Consider the following 21,987-nt stretch of genomic DNA (forward strand, 5'->3'; position numbering starts at 1 on the left):
TCACAATATTAATGCATCGGCATGATATTTTCAGGTGCATAGAAAATGTGTAGGCATTTTCACATCTTGAAAGCAGCAAGTCATGTTGTTCAGCCTTCCTACAACTCCTCCCCCCCCCCCCCCCCCAACACACACACCAACGCTCAGCTGTCACCATTTTAGGTCACTTCTCTCAGGTAGAGTGCACAGTACCGCTCCGTGAGTAGTACACTAACAGGTGCTTCAGGCATAGGCCAGCATAATATAAGTAACAGAAAATATGATTTAACCACAATTGCACAGCAAAGGAACTTGCATATATTCATTTTAGAGCGCTAATATATTGATTTCAAAATCAACAGCTGCCCAAGCAACTAATGTACAACTCAAACTATGCTAAAATGATGAGTGGCCAGAGACAAACCTGAAATTCCCATCTGATGATTGCAAAAAAGTATTGTACAAAGTTTGTGCATATCTAGATGTATTTTAATCCTGAAATGTACTGTTGTCTTGATATTAGATATTGGGCCAAGGAATAAATAACTCCCAACAGCCCTAAAATTTTGACCTTGATCACATCTGTAATTATGATGGCTGGCAGATTTAAAGGTAGAGTAAGCAAAGGGGCCATATCTTTCTGCTTTGCGTAGCTCCACACAAACTGGTTAAAAAGAATATGGCTTGGGAATGTCAGAATCAGGAGAGCCACATTTTTCACTGCAAAAAACCAGTCTGGTCCACCTATCTCCAACCCCCAACCAGCATTTCCATGCCACACTTCTTCCCAAATACTGTGTAAAGCAGTTAAGACTAAATAGGATGAAATAACAACAACAACAGGAAAGTACCGCTGTTTATCACCAAACCCAGCAACAAAATCAGAATCCTGATTGAGTAGCAGTAAGATCGGAGCCAGCAAGAATATAGCACGATTTGAACCACCGGTGAGATTTACATTCAAGATCAAGCATATTGCAAAGCACAAAACAGTAGCAACATTACCAACTGCAGGCATCCAGGCTCCCTCGGCAGCCATCCTTCTAATAGTGAATGTCGGCGTCATGGAAGCTCTACGCTGCTGCAAAAATCTCATTTTGGCAGGCAAATTTGCCAAACTGCTTTGACCAGATTGACTCGGCTTATAACCACCCTTTTCAACAGCTTTCTCCCGCACTAAAGAAGTCAGCTCAAACTTTACTTCCAATGCAATAAGCATAAAGATTGCAGCATATAATCCAAGGAGTGACGTCCTTGCACCCTCAACAGCCAATATTGTAGTTAGTCTCCTTTCTTCTTCTGTGATATCTCCACCATCTACAAGGCTTTTAATTCTAACCTGACCTTCTAATAAATAAGTCACAGGGAAAAGTGCAACAAGGAGAGCAAAAACCCATGGCAAACCTTTTGTGCTAGAAGCAGATGGGAAATGTGTGAAGACAACAAACACCGAGGTGCAGATCATAGTCAAAACAATTAGGGCTTGCAGGACAACAGCTTGAGGGAAGAACTCAAAAGATATGTAGACACCCGCAGCAATACCGACAGCAATGGAATAAAAGGTTCTTAACTCAACAATGTACTTGATGGGGATTAAGGAGGTTGTTGCAGCAAGTGTGAGTAATATAGCCACAATAAGGAGCCAAGAAGGCCATGTAGGTCTCTCTGCCACAAAGCCATAGATAGAGATGTCATCTCCAGTCAGATGAGCAGCTTTAATGAGGTCAGAACGATAAGTCCATGAAAATGGGATGGGTGGCTGCAGCAAGATAAAAAGAAGTCCAGTTGCCACCACCAGTACTAAGCACCTTTTGGCAATCTACGCAAAGAACAAGAAGAAATCATTAGAACTTTACTAATTATGACACCCCTAACCCAGCATGAAATTTTCGCTGATGATTCAAAATCTAAATAAGTACATAATGTCACAAACACAGTTATGTATAAAATATAACCGAATTGACAAGAAGCATCTATCTGTATCTCCTTAACAAACCTTCATGTGAAGAACGGGTAAAGCATTTACAGCTAAATTAATAACAGAATAAAAGCTGAACATTTCATGCCTTGAATAAAGTATCTTGTAGATGGCTCTCAAGAGGTAAGGTTCAGTTCACATCACATATTGGTATTTCACATATCACAATTCACACAACATCATGGAAATAAGCTTCTCGGAGCTGATTACAACAAGTAAAGTCCAAAGTATACATGACTATTAATCAAGCATTAACTTATGAAACTTCAAGGACCTTCGAAGTACAGGCATCACTAGAAATATCTCCACAGAATGCACAAATGCAGCAAGGCACTAATTGGAAATATAAACTAAAAAAATATTACTTTGAGAAGAAACAATTTAGCACATTTTCAAAATAGATAAACTAATAACAAAATAACGTGCAAGCCCAACTATCATGGTAGATATCACCACAGCTGAACAGGTATGGCTATCATAAATATTGTTTTATAGAAGTATTTGTTACTGAACCTGCAAGAAATTCTACCTGAAATACCGAGACAGAATCACTATCTGTTGCAAGTCATATTACACGGTTATCGTATCACGTAATAACGGACTACCATGACTAGATTATGTATATCAGACAAGAACTTCCATTTTCTAATGATACTGTATCCCTCAAAAGGCATAATGGATGAATTGATGAAAAAACAACATACAATTTTCTAGCCAACAAACAAGAAATGTAATGTTTCACATAATTCTGTGAATTTAACATATACAGTATCGAATGCCAGATATCTGGCATTGTACCAGTTCCTCATGAACTGAAGTCTAAGAACTTAAAATATGCAAGGAATCAGCCTAAACCTATTATCCGTTTTACTAATGCTAGAAGGCTCAAGAATTAGATGGAAGAATGCTGAGTTGTCAGGTTGTTAAATTCATTTTGGGAAGAAGGGTAAAATAGTAATCTCTAGATAAGTTTGTTATGAGTTTGTTATTTCTAGGCTGGCATGCTTAAGGTGTGTTAAGCCTGTTTTGGGATTAATTTTGGGGTATTAATAGGTGATGTATGAAGAAATTAATTGAGTGATTTGTTTTGGGAGAGCTCCTTCCTCTCGAAAGAAGATCTGTATTATCGGATACTCTGTTCAGTAATATATCTATCATTCCCTTGGCTGCCATTAATTCTATCTCTCTAGCTTGCTATCTTACTGTTTCTCATACTAATCTCTAGCAAAATATCTACAACAAACGACAATAAGTACCATACCAGCACATGAGAGAAGTGGAGGGCAACAATAGGAATGCAAGCCACTCCTATCAAAACGATGCAGAAACCCAACAGTAAGCCATCAGCTGGAGGTCTGCCGTACCACCATTGAAGAGATTCAAAAATGGCTTCACGACAAAACCAGACAGCCAAAGCAACCACAAAAGCATGCATATATCCTTGCTGAGGTTTCATCTTTGATGCTGTTTTTGACTTGTCCCTACAAAATACAAAATGAGACAGTTCATTGACTGACCAAAAGTAGCAAAGTTCATAGCAAACTTATGAAAAGCTCTTGAGATAGAGTTGATACTTGTAAAGAAGCAAAGGAGGAGAGATTGCCAATAATAGGACAGCTGAGACCCATACAACTGACTTCGACGTGATAAATAACATTGCTAGCTTTGAAGCATACAGACAAGTCAAGATCCAGACTGCCTTGGGCCCAATTCTGCTATCCGAAGTAAGCCTCCTTACCAGGGCCAAGCCCAGAAAAGTTGTTGATATAACCATGTAGCTTGGGTACATCACATCATCCTCCAAACCAAAATAATATATGCTACTGTAATTGAAGAATCGATTCTCAATGTGGCATAGCAGCACAGCGTGGCTGATTAAAGCAGCCTCAATCAAGAACTTAAACTTAGGAGGGAAAAGGGCCAAGCCAGGAATAGCCATAGCAAGGACAACACCTGCGACGATGAGCTTACAGAAGGATTTCAGAGACATGCCTGCCAACCATATGTTGAGATCCCAGAAATTATGCATCACAAACCACATAACCATCAGGCTCCCAAGCACAAGGAAAGCAAAATATGACGGCAAAGACTTCTTAATGAAAAAACGAGCGAGGTAAAATCCAGACACTGCAGGAAGCGGAAGCAGCTGCAAATAATGGAAGGGATCAAGTTAATGTAAAGAAATGTTAACATGACTAGAAACAAGTTATAGCTATCATTATACACATACAACAACAACAAAAACAAAAACAAAGCCTTAGTCCCAGATGGATTTGGGGTCAACTAACATGAACCGTCATAAGGAATCGTACGATATAAAGAAATGGACATAACAAAACCATCATTTAAAATAGTTTGAAAAAGGTGAGTAAAGTAAGTAAACGAAAGAGCATTTAAGAAAAAATAAGGGAATTTTAAAGGAAAATCAAGAATAAAATGCAAGAAAGTATTAAAAGAGAGTTTAAAACTTCAAGTTGAAAACATAAAGGTTGGAGAAAATTTTGGAAAAGGAAAACAGTACAGATTGGTGAGCTGAACCTAAAATTTAAAACGAAAATAAATCTAAAAGTATATATAATCATGACTCGTTGACGTGAATTTTTTCTCCCTCCACACCCCCTATCCAACACCACAATTTCCTCAATCCCCGATGTACCCATGTCACTCTCAATTACCCTGTTCCAAGTTTTTTTAGGTCTTCTCATACCTCTCGCGATCCCAACACTTTGCCATTCTTCAAGCTTCCTCACCAGAGCGTCACTCGGTCTCCTTCTTACATGGTCAAGCCATCTCAAACGATTCTTCCTCATCTTGTACACAATATATGTAACCCTTACTTTCTTCCTTATTATCTCATTCCTTCATCGTTTCTTTCTTGTATGACCACACATCCATCACAACATACACATCTCCACCACATACATCTTATGCACTTGGCAACACTTTACAGCCCAACATTCGGTACTACATAACAAAGCAGGCCTTATTGTTGTTCGATAGAATTTCTCCTTTAACTTATAGGGTACGCCTAAATCACATAAAAACCCGTCAAACTCTTCCACTTCAACCAATCCACTTTGATCCTATGAGCTACATCTCCATCCAATTCTCCATCCTTTTGAAAAATAGATCCCATATATTGGAAGACTTCACAACTTTGAAGTTTTAACACTTTTATCATCCAAGGTGATCACCCCTACCTCATTGTTTCCCATACCGCTAAACTTACATCATACACATAATTCTTTTATGTTCTTGCTTTTTTTTTTTACCCTTTACTCTGAGGTAAAAAAATAAGTTTTGCATGTAAACACAAGTACACAACATATGCGAGACATACAAGTGTAATTTAGAATAGATTCTCTAACCAAAGAGTCATACTATGTTGAATTTCTTACAAAGGTCAACACCACCACTTTCTGGCCTAAAATCTTAAGTTACCTACTCTCAAGGAATGGGACTACTGGTACCAAAACTTCCCCTTGACAGTTGAAAGTTTCACTTAACTACCAGTAATGTCCCAATTTTTTTACAAAAAAAAAGGGGAAATCAGCCTAAGTATCCTCTTCAACTATTGATACCAACTTGATACCCGGCTAGGCTAATAAATAAAAATGAACTTCTAAAGTTCCAAGTTCTAATAATACCCGGGTGTTATAGAACTAATATTGCACTAAAAATGCTTACATAACAATTTTTGAGACTTTGCTTATGTTATGCCACTTATTCGCATAACAAATTCATATGCACACAATTCAGATTGACTTATTTGGTAGCTTGTGTTACAATAATGATCTCAAGACAGTTGTGAGGATATACTCCGTATAAAAAAATTTCTCTCCTCTTTCTTCCTCTTTTCACAGTATTTGTTTTTATTTATGAAATCTTAATCTAGTTAAATGCATACCTTTAACGGAGTATAATTGGGGTGCATAAGACATAATGAAATTTGAACATAGAGAGAGCGAATACAAAACAAAAAACAACTATGCTTCATGCATTTTATTACAAAACAAACAAATATCAGTTGGACTTTTCTCTACAAAATCATAATACAAGCTACCACTAAAGCATGATAAAAGGCACTCACGTAACTTCCCCAATTAAATAAATTAGAAGGCCTCATATGATACGACAAGTGTCAAGGTTGGGGTATCAAACCCATATGATACCCACAATCCCCACATCTCTATCTCCCTCTACTCTTCTTCACCCTCCTACTCATCCAAATCCCAATCCACCAATTTGCCTCAGTGCCTTCTCTATTTGTCTTATTCGCCTCCTCATAATCCTTCTCAGCCTAACAGCCTCCTCAGTGCCTTCTCTATTTGTCTTATTCGCCTCCTCATAATCCTTCTCAGCCTAACAGCCTTTCTCCTCCTCCCTCTCCCCATGATCTTCCATAGCCTACTCCTGATTAGCAACATGCTATTTGTCTTATTCGCCTCCTCATAATCCTTATCAGCCTTTCTCCTCCTCCCTCTCCCCATGACCTTCCATAGCCTACTCCTGATTAGCAACATGATGAGTACGATGGTGGTAATGATGATAATGAAATACAAGAAACTACCATATTTCTAGACACTTTTTTTTCTCAACACTATTCCAAAGGTGGAGGTTTTTCTCAAATCCTAGCCCCCAAGTTTTAGGCATGGGTTTTGAGTTTTGTGTCAATTTTGGTCCCCAAACAAGTATAACTTTGTAGATTCTAGGCCTACACATAATTTTTGTTTTGGTAAACCAAAGAACCCCAAAGTAGGAAAGGTTTTGAATATCAATAGGGAAAGAACATGACTAGAAATAAGATTCTTAGCAGGATACGATAGTTTGGTACATTGGTCATTTGTTATAGCACTGAAAAAGAAGGATTAGTGAACAATATCCGGCATGCACAACTTATTAAAAGTAAAAGCTTACAGGCTAGTAAATCAGATGATGAAAATTACTCAGCAACATGATTGGCACAGGAGCAAGATAGTCACATACTCCTGAATATTTAACAAATTATTCTAGGACCCCTTAAGTCTTTATTTAAATGAAACTTATTTATTAAAACAATAAAGAGAGCAGCATGTGGACAGGCCTGACAAGGTGTCCTCACAAAGAAAGTATAAACAAATTAACTCAATTCCTCAATATCTCCGGAATTAAATAATCTTGGATAGCCCTATCCACCTTGGTCCATAAAGACACTAACAGCATTAATTTGTCCCACAACAATTAGTATCCCTTGAGTCTAAGTCCCTTTCCCAAAGTTCAAATAAGATTAACACGTTTATCCTTTTTTTTTTTTACAAGAATAAATATAGTAACAAAAGCTTGGATGGTTTATCCAACATAGAAATAAGGATTGAATCATCCAACATAACATCTGCCCACTTGAACATGTGACATCAATGAACATCATATTCATTCATCTCCACTTACAAACTTTATCATAGATCAAATATTATCTCAAAGGACCTCTTAGAAACTTATATGGCTTCTCACCAATTCCTTCAACCTAGATAACTTCACAAACATGAAACACTAGATGCATTCAGGATCTTGGAACCTAGACACAAGTTATGAGGCAAAAGGCCAAGGCTAAACAAAGAAAGTCACACAAAACTACACAGTTACACACCCTAAGCCCAAAGATATTTGCCTATTGTTCCTTTCTAGAAGTCCCGAACTGCGGGCATATTTTCTACTTAAAAAATACCAAAACTTTAAAAAAGATACTCCCTTCGTTCCATAATATTTCAAATTCTTCTCCGGCCATGGAGTTTTAGGTGCTAAGTTGTCAAGACATTATCAAATTATATTTAATATGAAAGTGAATGTGAGGAAATTGTAGGGCCTTATATTTAGAAAAGTGAAGGAATTATAGATTGGCTGAAGATAACTTAAAAAATAAAAAATAAAAAGAACGCAACCTTCTTGCACCTTTAGTAATGCCCTATATTTGGTTACCAATGAATGTAAAAATAAGTCATGAGCTCTTAAATCTCTACCACTCATACCAACAAGAGCTCAGTGACAATGGGTCAAAAGGAAACCTTCTTGAATGTTCACCACAATCCTAGTCAAGATTTTTGTAAAGGTGTCATTTAATTAAGGATACATATAAAAGTGAAACCCTATAGTATATTAATGGAAATTCATGTTACTTACACATCATTATAATTAATTCGGTATACAATGATGCCCTTAAACCACAAGCTAAACAGTAAACAGTAACAAGGTGTAAATTTCTGTTGATGGAGAATAGAAAAGGAGTTCACTGAACGCAGCACAGTCATTTAACTTTAGCTAGAAGAATTATCCTTATCTATACATGAAAAATCCAGTAAAGACTGATGAACAAGCAAAAACTGATGTCAAAGAATCCGAGTGACTTGGGATACATATGCTATCAATGATTAGTGAGCTATATTATGACTCAAAAGCAGACACATTTATGTAATTTTCAGTCATCCAATCCATTAATCAGTAGCAAACTATTCCTTAATACAGTAATGAATTCCATAGCACTGAAAAAAAAAAAATTTAAAAAGACAGAAGTGCAGAACATACCCAAATGGGGAATTCCACAACAAGAGCACCAGCGGCACTAGATACAGCAGCCAAGGTAAGAAAGGCTATAGAAGAGACAGCATCAGCAATCATACCCAAGGCAAATGCACCAACAGCAGCTGCTCCGCCGAGCAATGTAACAGTAACAAGGAAATAACTGAAAGGAGGAGGGACCTGAATGTAACGGCCGAAAGAATGGAAAACAACCCTGACTTCCAAGCAGATGACAACAACCAGTAAAGCGATGGCCCCGTTAACGACACGGATACTTTGCAGCTGAGCAGGATTCTGAGTGAGCCACCAGAGAGAATTCCGGGTGGATGCATAGAGCAAAAAGAGAAAAGGGACAAAGAAAAGAAGGAAGGCATCGGATATAGAGGAAGCGGAAGAAAAAATGACAGTGTAATGAGAAGCAATATGAAAGAGCAAAGGAAAAAACAACAAATGTAGAAGATGAAAACAACTCTCAAGTGCACCAAGAATGAACATGTCATCAGGCAATTCACCACCATGGTAACGCCGCGAACCGGCCTCGGGTTCCGCCTTAAACGACGAAGGCCGAGGAAGCGAGAAAAGCCAGTAGAACACACAGCTAAAACACATGAGATAGTAAGAGGAATTGGACATACCAACAGCAGAAACAGTAGCCCAAGTGAAGATAGAAGCAGCAACAACAGGAACACAAGCAAACAGAAGCTTCTCCAAAGCAAGCACAGTAGAAGGATTCTCAATCTGAACCCATTTGAATTGAAGACTCGACCAAACACCAACGAGGAACGTCGTTTGAGAGCACAACAACGACGCGAGAACAGCGAGCCAGGTAGAATTGAACGAAGAAGAAAGAGACGAAAACGAGTTGAAGAAGAAAGCGATCTGAGCGAAGATGAGCGAAAACCAAACTCCGAAGAATGCACCAGGTTTGTAATTGAGGGAATCGAGAATGTAAGAGCACATTAGACCGAGTGTTAAGACGGTAACGACGGGAGCACCGCCGAGCTCGAGGAGGAAAGCAGCGCAAGGGACAAGTGCAATGGCGATCCGAGCATTGTGAGCGAAGGATGAAGGAATGTATCGAGGATTCTTCAATCGATCGGAGGATGATGATGATGATGATCTAGGGTTAGGGTTTGGTCCGCCATTAAAATGGAGGGAAGAAGGTGGTGAAAGATAAGGACGATGATACTGTAAAGGGGATTGGAGCTCCGGTGGTAGCATCTTGTTTTCCTCCGGAAATAATTGAGTGTTGAGATCTGAAGGTAGTGACTCCGGTATTGACCAGATGAGAACACTAGTCCTGTTTCAAAGGAGCAATTTCACTATTTTTTTGGTGCTACCCATTTCATGCTAGATGCAGCTTCTGTCTTTTTTAGTTTTTACATCTAATTTATCCACCATCGGACTATCCTTATAGATTCAACTTTTACCCAAATCTCGGTCAAAAAATTGATGGTGCTTTTTTAATTGAATTGATAAGTGATAATTCCTTTTGAGCTTACGCTCCGACCCGAGTAGCATGGGGCATTAGGGCACATGGCATCCCGTGTGAATTGAAATTATTCCTATTGAATTGAAATTATTTTTACTGAACTCATTTTTCTTTAAAGAAAAAACAAGTTGCGCATTTTATTATTATAGATCAATAATTCGCCAAAGTGATTAGACTTTGAGAGAACGGACCAGAAGATACAAACTCATCACAACCCCTAACATCCCATCTTGCTACATTATGTGCTAGAGCATTGCTCGCGCGCTTGATATGAGAAATATTAAAGGAACTAAAACATAAAGAAATCTTAGCAGTATCATCATACAACAGATAAATTGAAGAAAAACCATTTGTCACTACTAGAAAAACATTTATTTGCAGCAATTATAAATGATTAATTTGCTGCAGTAGCACATTGGCTAAATCTTACTAAAAAAAAAGATTTTTTTGCAGTAGTTAATTCCATTATCCCCTACTAATAAATAGATTTTTTTATATTTAATTAAAAATGCTATACCTAGGTTTTTATTTGTTTAAATTGCTGCTAATATGTTATTCAACTAACAAAACAAAAAGCCTAAAATCTTTTTTGTACTTGTAGAACAAACAAAATTGCACCTTAAATTGCTACTCAAAGACTTATATTATACATAAACTTAACTATTTCCATTAATAAAAGCTTGTAACATTACACTTTCGTCAAAAAGTAAAAAATACAATTGGACAACATCAAGCATTTCAGCATCTTAACTTAATACGACAGGAGCACAACCGCAACAAACATCAGCAACAAACAATATTACAAATTCTAAAATCTGATTACCGAAGTAGTAATAGAAGGCAGCAGCAACAGCAGTGGTGTCAATCAGGCAGCAACAACAAGGCCATCAATCAGGCAGCAACAAAAAGCCGTTGAGCAGGAAGCAACACACATAGTGTCTAGCAGACAAAAAATTTATTGCTTTTTATCTTGCATAAAATATTAGCAAATAATCTGAATTAATTTTTTTAAAAAAATAAAAAACTTAAATTTATCATATGTAATTATGCATACAACTTAGGAAAACAAAGAAAGATGGAGGCAAGAGGAACAACTGTGCCAGACATTCCTAATGTAGTAGCATCATTCACAAGAGGATCCCAATAATTGCATACATTATACGGTTAATCTATATACTATGTACAATGTAACATTTAAGGGGCGTTTTTCAAGCATCTAAGCTATGAAGTATGAGTTTAGAATGAGTGAAACTCATACCTATTGTTTGTTTTTATAAAATTCAATTTTGAAACCCATACCTCAAACTCCCAAGGTATGGGGTTTTGAAACCCACGGGGGAGGTGGGTATGAGTCATACCCATAACTTTTTTACTTCAAATTAAAAGAAAAACATATCATTCCCAACTCAAACCCAAAAAATGAAATTAAGTATCAAGCTCCAAACCCATACCATCTTGGTTTCATTCCTTATTCCAAACCCATACTAATATTTGAACTAAACGCATAAAGATATTTCTAGCCAATTAGGTTCTTCATTCCTAAGATTGACACTTGACTCATTTTACACATTTACCAAACTTGTCACTAAAGTAGGGGTCATTATGTAAGCATGAAGTGATTGGTTTGATTTATTATTATACTCCCTTCGTTTTTTTTAAGCTAGAGTTGAGATTTTCCAATATACATATATCATCATTGAATTATTATTATTATATTTTTTTTACCAATATATAATCATATAAGAAGTAATATATTGTTGGATTTGTCATAATGTCTATATATATATATATATATATAATATTTTTTTACTAATCTCTTATTAAAAATATTGAATGGTCAAAGTTGTTTCTCGGCAAATGTGCAAATTTGACTCTTTTTTTTGGACTCTATCTTATATATATGTAAAAAAAAAGAGAGAGTAGTACTTGTTAGATTTAAAGCGTTTTTTTTTTGTTTTAATTTTTTTGGGAGTTCCGCGGGGTTCACCTTTCGGGTTAATCCGAATTCGGAGATCAGTTCTGGGTGGTTAGGTTTCAGTCCCATCCTAATTGTTGTTAGATTTAATGCTCTTTGTAAATGTACAATGTATGAATTTTTTTATAATTTTTTTTTATTTAAACTAACATTTTTAAGAGCAATGTAATTCGAGAAGAAAGGAATACGACCCTATTCACTTCACCATAATATTCAGTAAAAATAATTTCTATTCAGCAAAAATATTTCCATTTCCGTAAAAATATTTCAATTCAGCAAAATTAAGGGAAAGTGAACTGGGACTATTTATTATTATTATTTTTAATTACACCCCCTCTCTTCAAAATAGTGTGTAATTTTTATTATTTTTATTATTATTTTTTTTTCAATCAAACATTGTGTAATTAAATTTAAGAAAACTAGCCTTCTGGCCCGTGCAATGCACGAGTTATTCATATAAAATTGTATTCAGTGATAAGTGAGGAAATATCAGTAAGTCATTATAGGGTATAATATGTAATCGAAAAAATTGTATTGAGAGATAAATGAGGAAATATCAGTAAGACATTATAGGGTATAATATGTAATCGGAAACATGATTAAAGAAATTAAAATTTTGAAACTTTAATCGAAAAGGAGGCTTAAAAAGAAGGTGGAAGGGCTAAAATTAAAGAGAGAATAGGAAAAGGTTGAATTAAAGGGGAGAAATGAAGTGTGTATGAAAGATGAAGTATAAGTTTAATGAAAGAATTAAAAAAAATGGTGTAATAAAAAATTAATAGTGTAAGATGACATGTGACACTATGGTTAGAGAAGTGCAATAGAATTGATAGAGACATGTGTCTTTCTTAGTTTCTTTATACTTTTTAAATACTACGGAGTAAAGTATAGATTTGTTGCAATAAAGGAAGTACAGTCGTACAAAACTGTAATTAAAATGGTGTAATAAAAAATTAATAGTGTAAGATGACATGTGACACTATGGTTAGAGAAGTATAATAGAATGAATATAGACACGTGTATTTCTTAGTTTGTTGGTTATACTTTTTAAATATTACGGAATATGGAGTAAAGTATAGATTTGTTGCAATAAAGGAAGTATAGTCGTACAAAACTAATATTATACTGATCTGACGGTTGACATTACACCATATATGCGTGTCATGAATCTTCCTCCTACGTTATCATTTTAGATCTCCCTCACAATTTCTCTTTTTCATCCCACTTTCTCTCTCCTCCATTGAAGCGCGTACTCTGAATTCTCCATTGGAGGGGCTTCTGAGTTTTCTCTACTCCATTGAAGCAGCTTCTGAGGTAAGATGTTTTCAATTTTTTGTTTGAAATCATCGAATATTCACAATCTAGGGTTTATCGTTTTTGATTGTTAGTATAGTCAATTAGGGTTGGTGAACTTGTTAATCACTGAAGTTGTGAAAGATTACAATGATCGATTTGTTGCTAGGAATTTGTTATTGCAATTTTTGTTGTTATTCTTAAACGAGAAGCGTTTTATGTGATTTTTTGGAGCCTAATTTGTTAATTGCGTCAAACATTGTGAATTTGGTTGTAATTTTTTTTGATTGATGTAATTATGTTGTGATGATTGTAGTGCTATATACATATATTTATTACCTCTATTTTCATGTGTATATTCAATTTTTGTAGCAACTGAAATTAAGGAGTATACAAGAAATGAAAGTCAAGCAAAATCAGTAATTAGGCGTAGTAGGTGAAGAGAAAGTCAGCAATCTCAGCATATTGTTGTCTAATCGTCTAGGTGATGGCACTCCGAAATGCGAGTTTGTTCCCGAAATCAGCTTCAACGGATAATCGGTTCCAAGTAAAGTTGAGGTCTCCCTGCAGCTTTTCTTCTCCAGTAAAAGTGGGTTACAAGAAGAGGTTAATAGTGGCAGCTCTAGATAACAAGAGCAACGTTGGTGGCGGAGATGCCAAGAAGGGTGCAGTCCCCAACTCGAATTATGTGGTACCACTTGATAAATCTGCATCTTGCATCACTCGTCCACTTGCTGAGATCCTCCGAGATCTTAACAAAAGGATTCCTGATAACATCCTCAAACCCAACTCCAAAATTATTCCATGGTCTGTCTCCACTATTTGTTACTATGTTTTATTCAAATTTCATGTTGTTAAGTGTTTAGGTCTGGGTATTGATTTCATAATGTTAACATGCTATCATTAGGTACCACGCTAATCGAATGTTGAGTTTCTATGCCCCAGGTGCGGTACCCTCTCAAACCCTTTTTATTTTATTATTATTATTATTATTATAATTATTTATCAAACATTAAGCTGAGTATTAGGATATTAAAATTTGTTATGTATACATGACATTAATATTCCGAGAATATTGTGTTTCCTAGAATTACTACGCTGGTCATAATCCAAATCTCTTGATTATGATGTGATGTTATGTGTGTAAGTTTGGGACTTGTAAGCTTATATTAATATGATAAGCTCTCATAAAAGATAGATCTTTTGGGAATAAGGCTTGCACTTGTTAAAGCTTATGAAGTATTAGAAAAGGAATGGTGGATAAGGGCTACCAAGTTTATCACACATGTAACAGTCTATGTAGCCCCATTCTACTAAGGCCTTGTTTAGTTGGCACAAGGAATAAATTCCCTTGGAAGATTTATTTCATGGAAGTTGTTTGGTTGTGACAATGGAAAGTTGAATTTCCCATGAATTTTGATTGACCAAAGACAAAAGGGTGAGATAAAATTCCCATGAATTCCAACTTTCTCCACTTTTGCTTTTTTGTGTCAATCAAACAACTATCTAATTTACCAATTCCCATGATTTTTCACTTCCTCCATTTAATTTTGTCAACCAAACAAGCACTAAGTTCTAATAAGGGGCTGATATAAAGGCCTTCGTACATAGGATACTTTTTAAGTACACAAACGTACTTTGATGCATAATATAATGAAAAGGGTGAGAGAAAAACAAAAAACAAATATGAAATTAACTTGAATGTCGTCACTTAGATGAACGTGCATTCCTCAAATATATGAGTTATTTTCCCTCGCCACCATTGGCGGGCTCTAACCACACCATCATCACCATTGCTATAACTTTGTGTAATTAACTATTATCATCTTTGTCTTTCCTACCAAGCCACCACGACACCACTTAGCGGTTATTCGACAATTTTTATTTTTATTTGTCTATCATTAATCGTTAGATTCCAATGTAGAATAAGGTGGCAGGACATAAAAGTAGATAAGATCAGCTTTACTTTTTATTGATAGAGTAGTCAAAGGCTTAGATTGGGAATCACAAGCAAACCCGACTTGACTTTGTTAAAGATGAGGAGTTGTTTCTCCAAAATAGCTAAGGAAAAGCAAACAGGAAAGCAACGTAATTTGAATTTACATTGTGGTGGGATGAGGACTTACAAACATGGATAAGATTGAAGAGGATATTGTTACATACAAGGATGCCAAAGCTAAGGCAAAAGGAGCAGTGTAACAAGCAATGGAGAAGTAATATTTTGAGGTTTATGACAAATTAGATTCGAAGAAGGGTGAAATGTTTAAAGAAGACAAATGTTTAACAAGGACCTTAGTACCGTTAAATGTGTAAAAGATAAAATCCAGATGAAGACATTTAGGAAAGATAAGATATAGGGGATAATTTGTCAAGTTGTTCTATGTAAGTCAAATTGTTGTCGTTGGAGACATATTTATTGAGGATTTTAGATGTTCATTGAAAGTGATGGTAGAAAAAAAAAAGCATTAGAGAGTGAAATTATGAAGCAAGTTAGCCATTCTCTATCGAGGTTTGGAGATGATTGGGTCTAGTCGACTTCATCAACAAGATTTAAAGGACTAAAAGGATACATCAAAATTAGTGAAGGAGCACATTGGTACCATCTAAAAGAACAAAGTGATAGACTTTAAATTTAAGGGATAGAGCTCATGAGTCATTCCATGAAAATAAGGGAAATAGTGATAGACTATAGATGGAGGAAATGTATAATTTGGGATTATGTTGAGATAGTCTATATTTGAAGGTATTCATTTGATAAGGCAAACGAATAAGTGTTTTTTTTTCCAAGGGTTAGGGTTTATTATTTCAATCCTTTGACCAATATCCATTGTTGCATATAATTTTCTTTGTTAATGAATCACATGATTCATGAGGTGGGCGAATGGAGATGGATACATTCAAGAGCTATTTTGAGTGTGTTGTGAGGTGGTCAGGTGTAGATGGAGATAGATTCATGTAGCCGACCCCATTTATGGGATTAAAGTTTTGATTGATTGATTGATTTTGTTTTAAGGTCAAGTGAGAAGGGAAGAGGGGGGGGGGGGAAGTGGATTTGTGATAAGGTGTCAAGAGATGCCCTTTGTTTGGCAAATCCTTAAATGGATATACCTTACATGTATATTGAAATAGATAATGATAAGTATTAGAATGTAAAAGTAAACCTAAGGACTTGCGATAAAATGAAGGATTTTCCTACTATGATTGGACTACACCAAAGCAATCCTTAGCATTGAGCTCTTTCTCTTTGCAGCTCTATTGGATATGTTTTGACAAGGTCTATTGAGGGTAAAATTATTAGTGAATCCCCTACCTTAAGCGTTAGAGAAAATCAAGTCAACTCCTAAACATAGTTCTTAAGATAATAGTAACTTATAAGGAAGGGTTTTGATTTGCACCAAGTACCTTAATGAATCTTTGGAAGCGACTTTCATATTTCTTGTGATACCTAGCATTACATGATTGGCTCTACGTGTATTGAGACTTTTTCAACCGGCTTCATGATCTTAGGGATTTGACACCCTTTCAAGTAGCATGGGCCTTCATAGCACTACCTTTCCATAGGTTGAAATCGTCATGCATTCCATGGCTTTACTTTTCTTTTTCCTTTTCATGGACATCTTGTCCGCTCTTTATATCTCTCTTTCCCGATAACCTTGTTTTTTAGCTTTCCTTAGCTTATCTCTCGATGGGTTATGATGAATAAATGAAGGCCCTATGCCCCTAATGTAGAGTCAAACATTTGGTTTGCCTTTGTCCAAGATGTCATTTGAACAATTTGTCAAGAAGTGCTTGCAGAATCAAATAATAAAGAACTGTGTTACTATTAAAGGTAAAGTTGTGATCTGTATTGGCCAGGAAAAAAATAATGAAGAGTTCCTTTATATGTTACCAAGGAGGCATTGTTCAGGTCGTAATGTGAAGTTCCCCCTAATGTAGGGAGAAGGATAGTTATGTTACAAGGTTTTCTTAGTCTGATGGTGAATTTTGTTTGAAGTTCCTTTGGAATGCTTGGTTTACTATCTGAAGTTGTGCACTTGTGCATGGGAACCTTACAAATTTACAGTAATGTGGATTGAATTCATTGTATGATAGGGAATGAAGCATGCACTTTTTTTTTTTTTTTTTTTTTTTTTTTTTTTTTTTTTTTTAACCCAAAATAAAAAATCCATTTGATCAATATATTCATGTTTAACCAAGTTCTTTTTTTCTCTTCCAGCTAATTTACCCTATTGTTGGTTGAATTTTACTCGTTGATTACACTCCCGACTCCTCAAATAAGTCCACTTGGCTATTTTTTGTGGGACTAAAAGAGTGACTGCAATGGTTGATCTCCCATTTTTCTTTTGATTTTGTCAAATTTGGCTTTTAGTCTGGCAGAGTATTTCCCGTTATCATGGAGATCAATTAATGACAAGGCTGATCTAAAAGGAGCTTAATATGCTTTTAAAGTATCTAGAGTCCTTTGGCCATCTTATGGTTTCGAGTTGATGGCTTAAGCTTACCATTGGCATGACTAAAGATTGTTGTTGTCTACAGGTCTTTTACTATTTTCTTGGGATAAGTTAGAAATCGTATGCTTTTTGTCTACAGGTCTTTGTTTCTTTGCTGCTAATTATGAAACAATATGGTTTTCGTTGACTGAAAATAGTTTGAAATAATTGGAGGCGGGTATAGTGCTTTTTGGTGATGTTAATATGGCAGAATTTTAGTGATAGTGCTATTAGTTTTTGCATTTTTTTTAATCACTTGGATTTTAGCTTTATGGTTAGCTTTCATGGCCTTATTTATTTATATATTTATTTATAAAAACCTTGTATAGGTATTTATTATTTAGGCAATGAAGTAGATGGGGTATTAATGCTGCATATGTTTCTTTCTTTCTTTCTTTCTTTATTATTATTTTTTTAATAGTTTTATTTGTAGTTGAAGCTTGAAGCTGGATTAGGTTAAACTGAAAGTCCTTTGGTTTGCCGATTGTACTTATAACTCTGTCCACTTCTTGCAGTGTGATCCTTGATTTTGCTGCTTCTATATTTTTCTCATTGTCTGTTGTATAAGATACTGTACAGAATATTTGCAGGAGTTTTAGTTTGTTTTTGCCTAGTCAATTAATTATGATTTCTTCTGTTCCCATTTCCTACCTTTTTGGCTGTCTAGTATGGAGTGGGGGCAGAAACAAGTAAGCTCTGCTCCAATCCAATGAAAAGAAGAATATAAATGGAACAATTTGATGTTTGCGTTTGTCAATGCATGTTCTGTATCATTAATAACTTATATTGTATGTTTGTAAAAATTATTAAAATATGATATAGTAAAATATAAATAAAGACTAATCGAACTACATCTTATATCACAACATTTTTTGTATATATTATTAAAAAAACAAAGGTCGAAGTTAGTTTTTCCTCCATTCCAAATTAGTTGATACGTTTCTTTTTGGCATACGTATTAATTGTGAGAGTAGAAGATGCATCACATAAATACCCCTTATATACAAATTAATTACCCACCCATTCTTAACTCGCCTGCACTTCAAATAGCCACATCAACTAGCCACAGCCACATCAACTTACCTTCACTTTCCTCCATTCCTCAACCCCACCACTACCTTCACAACCACCAAAATCCACCCTCTTCTATCCATTGTTACCACCGACAACCCATATCTCCAAAGAAATCAACAACTCTCTAAATCTCCTCCTTCCTCTTTCTCTCTCTTCTTCAACCAATTACAAGCTCCCTTGAAAATTTCAGAATTTTTGTACATCCTTCAAATCCATTGTTGGTTGATTTAATTCAACACTTTTATCAAACTTAAACAATTTGCACCCAATTTTATTTTTTATTTTTTTATTTTTGTCTTTTTAATTTCTCCAATATTTTGGTATGATTTAGAGAGTAAATTAAAGAAAAATAGAAGGCATAAATTCAGATGCATTACATTCATATCCTAAAATCAATGAAGATTTCTAGATTTAAGCAAAGAGATCGAAGTAGAGAAGGGAGATTGAAGATAGAGGCTAGATCCATGCTCTTTCTACTATGTGCTTTGCTGGATAGTTGGGCATGTTACTAGGTAGACAGGATAGAGAAGAGATCAGAGGATTGGTGACGTTGTGGTGGCGGCGGTGGCAGCGGCATTAATGTTTTCGGTGGAGTGGGGAGGATGACAATGGAGGAATGAGAGATCAGAGGATTGGTGAAGGGAGGGGAGAGAATAATAGAAATTAGGAAGGTTAAAATTGACATATTAATGTATAGAACTTACCCAAAATAGAAAGGTATCAACTCAAAGAATTTCTTTTAAAAGGAATACGTGTCAACTAATTTAAAGTATACACAGTTCAAAAGTCAAATTGCTGCGAATATTTGATAAAAATCGTGATCAACTAGGAGATGATGGTTTAAACTCTTTGCATGACCAGAGAATATTAAAACACTCATGGATCATGTGATACCATTGATATTTATTTTGGTGATAGCAATGTCTGTAAAAAGGCTTCTGTCCACATAAGGGGATCAGTAAAATCAGTTGAATGCTACTTTTCCATTGTGATGAATGAAAGGTTGCTTGATTTGTTTCCATTAGTTCCTTGTTCAGAAATGAACTTAATGAAGCTAATGTGACTGAACTTCTGATGGAATTATTCACCGATGTAAGATTTTTAGTTCAGAAATGAAGCAAAGTTGATGCTCATTGTTAATTGTGCAGGTTGGTGTGGAGAAGTACGTGATGCCATATTCTCTGATGATGGAAGTGTAACAGTTGTTTACCGTGTCACTATACGAGGATCTGATGGAGAGGTGGGTTTCTATCCTTGTGCTGCATTTTCTTTGTTTACTCACTCAAACTCATGCAAGATAAAAGTTTATTTTGGCTTTTTTATACGAGTATTATTAGGTGTGATGTCTGGTTCTAAGTCTTCTGACTGCAATTTATGCAAGGTATTGATATTTTACGTATTATAAATATATAATGGACAAGAATAAACGATGTTCTTCTCTATAAGCCTTGTTGCATAAGATGGAGTTCTACTTATATAGCCATTCACTATTGAATATGATTATTGAATTGCTATGACAAACTTTGGATAACAGCCTTGAAGTTGTTACTATTAGATGTTGATAGATTTGTATTCACTTTTCATTGAGAAATGTTCTGTGTTTTTCAAATTTGGCTGTTTCTTGAACAATATATTTTCTTCTTGATATTAGTTTAACTTGCTGCAACATTTTGATGTAAAAATCACTTTGATTGGACTTATATGAAGCATGACATTGCTTTTCTTTTTCCTAATGCCTTGCTTTCCAACCTGAAATGCATTCCCTTTGTTTGCTATACACACTATGCTGATCTGTGCTTGATGGAAGTTGTATGATACTATCGATACCTTGTTGAGCTTGCATAAGAAATAGATCTCTTTTTGTTCTCTAGATATTTGTGTCCAAGTTTATTGATCCTCTCATGGCTGGCTTTAATTTGGTACCTTACATAGTTATATGGTTTGTTTGTTCATTTCCCAATGCAACAAGCATCTTACGGGTCTCTGTGCTTAGCACACTGCTAGATTACTGATGGTTTGTGTCATAGTATTCTAGATTGATCAACACAATGGTCTGAATCTTCTGATGGTGAATTTTTTTCATTTTTAATTCAAGGCATATCGTGAAGCTACTGGAACAATATTGTCTAATGACCCAAATGCTGCTGATCCAGTTGCTGCCGCAGAAGAGATTGCCTTTGTCAGGGCCTGTGCTCGTTTTGGGCTTGGGTTGTATTTATATCACGAGTAATTCATTTTTTCCCATGTTTATTCTGGATTTTTGATCTACATACAATCATGTCTAGATAAAGGCATGTCGCATGACATCATACGCGTTGACATTGAATGAGCATCAGGTGAAAGCTTGATGCCTTTGAGTGCTGTAATTCTCTCCTGAAAGTAAAGCCAAACAATGAGTTTACAATTAGTACAAGTTACTGAAGTTAGCATACCCACCGAGGGATGATTTGTCTGAGTTTGTCTTGTCAAATGACATGATTCAGATGTAGTTTGATAATTGATTGGATACTTGGGTATATTTATCTTAAGTATTTTAGACTGCATATATATACGCTAAAACCTTATACAATTCTATTACTATAATAGTCTCGTCTTTTTCCTCTTTTGAAATTTCATATCCAAATTCCAATTCAACGAGTAAATACCTTTTCAAGATTCCATCAACGATTGAAATCAACAAAAAGATCAATAATTTAACCAATGACTAGATTTTGATTAATCAAATTGATGATTTTGTATATTTTTAAGTTAAATGAAATTTAAGAAAAATTGTCACTTTGATGCCTTAAGGTTTGACAAGAGTGAGGGATAGCTCAAGTGATTAGGGCTTCCCTCCATGGGTACGATTTTCATTACCTGTTTTTGAGCACTTTAAATACTTTGGTGGTGCCTTGAAATATTTTCATCTTTAAGGAGTAAAAAAAAAATTATCTTTGTAGTCTTAATTTGATTATATTAAAAATGGGCAAAATCCCTATTTAAGGTAGTGGTTTTGCCTTAAATTGCTACTTGAAGTTCAATTATTTCATAATCGCTACTTAGGGTCTGTTCACTACAGCATAATTTCAGTTTAGCTCAGTTCTAATCGTTCAGTTCAGTTCCTAATTTTCCAGTTCAGCTCAGTGTAATAAATCGAAACAGGCTCTTAAAATAG

The 21,987-nt window shown here is 35.4% G+C and overlaps 2 protein-coding genes across 3 annotated transcripts; one reads left to right on the forward strand and one right to left on the reverse strand.

The window, feature by feature from the left end:
• Window positions 1–274: 274 nt before the first annotated feature.
• LOC110690448 lies at window positions 275–9,901 on the reverse strand. Its single transcript, XM_021867283.1, has 4 exons — window positions 8,516–9,901; window positions 3,532–4,103; window positions 3,219–3,438; window positions 275–1,798 (listed from the first exon to the last, which is right to left on the reverse strand). Exons 1-4 carry the CDS (start codon window positions 9,728–9,730, stop codon window positions 458–460), a joined length of 3,348 nt encoding a protein of 1,115 aa, XP_021722975.1. The 5' UTR covers window positions 9,731–9,901; the 3' UTR covers window positions 275–457.
• Window positions 9,902–13,129: 3,228 nt separating this feature from the next.
• LOC110690450 (DNA repair RAD52-like protein 2, chloroplastic) lies at window positions 13,130–21,410 on the forward strand. 2 transcript variants are annotated; one of them, XM_021867285.1, is made up of 5 exons: window positions 13,130–13,290; window positions 13,642–14,076; window positions 14,177–14,214; window positions 19,982–20,073; window positions 20,929–21,410. In XM_021867285.1, the coding sequence occupies exons 2-5, from the start codon at window positions 13,757–13,759 to the stop codon at window positions 21,061–21,063; spliced, it is 585 nt and encodes a 194-aa protein (XP_021722977.1). In that variant the 5' UTR covers window positions 13,130–13,290; window positions 13,642–13,756; the 3' UTR covers window positions 21,064–21,410. The 2 variants fall into 2 exon arrangements, with proteins under 2 accessions (XP_021722977.1, XP_021722978.1); XM_021867286.1 differs by having other exon boundaries at window positions 13,144–13,290; window positions 13,754–14,076.
• Window positions 21,411–21,987: the final 577 nt, after the last annotated feature.

The sequence above is a fragment of the Chenopodium quinoa genome, unplaced genomic scaffold, assembly GCF_001683475.1.
Source record: "Chenopodium quinoa cultivar QQ74 unplaced genomic scaffold, ASM168347v1, whole genome shotgun sequence".
In the NCBI taxonomy this organism is placed as follows: Eukaryota; Viridiplantae; Streptophyta; class Magnoliopsida; order Caryophyllales; family Amaranthaceae; genus Chenopodium; species Chenopodium quinoa.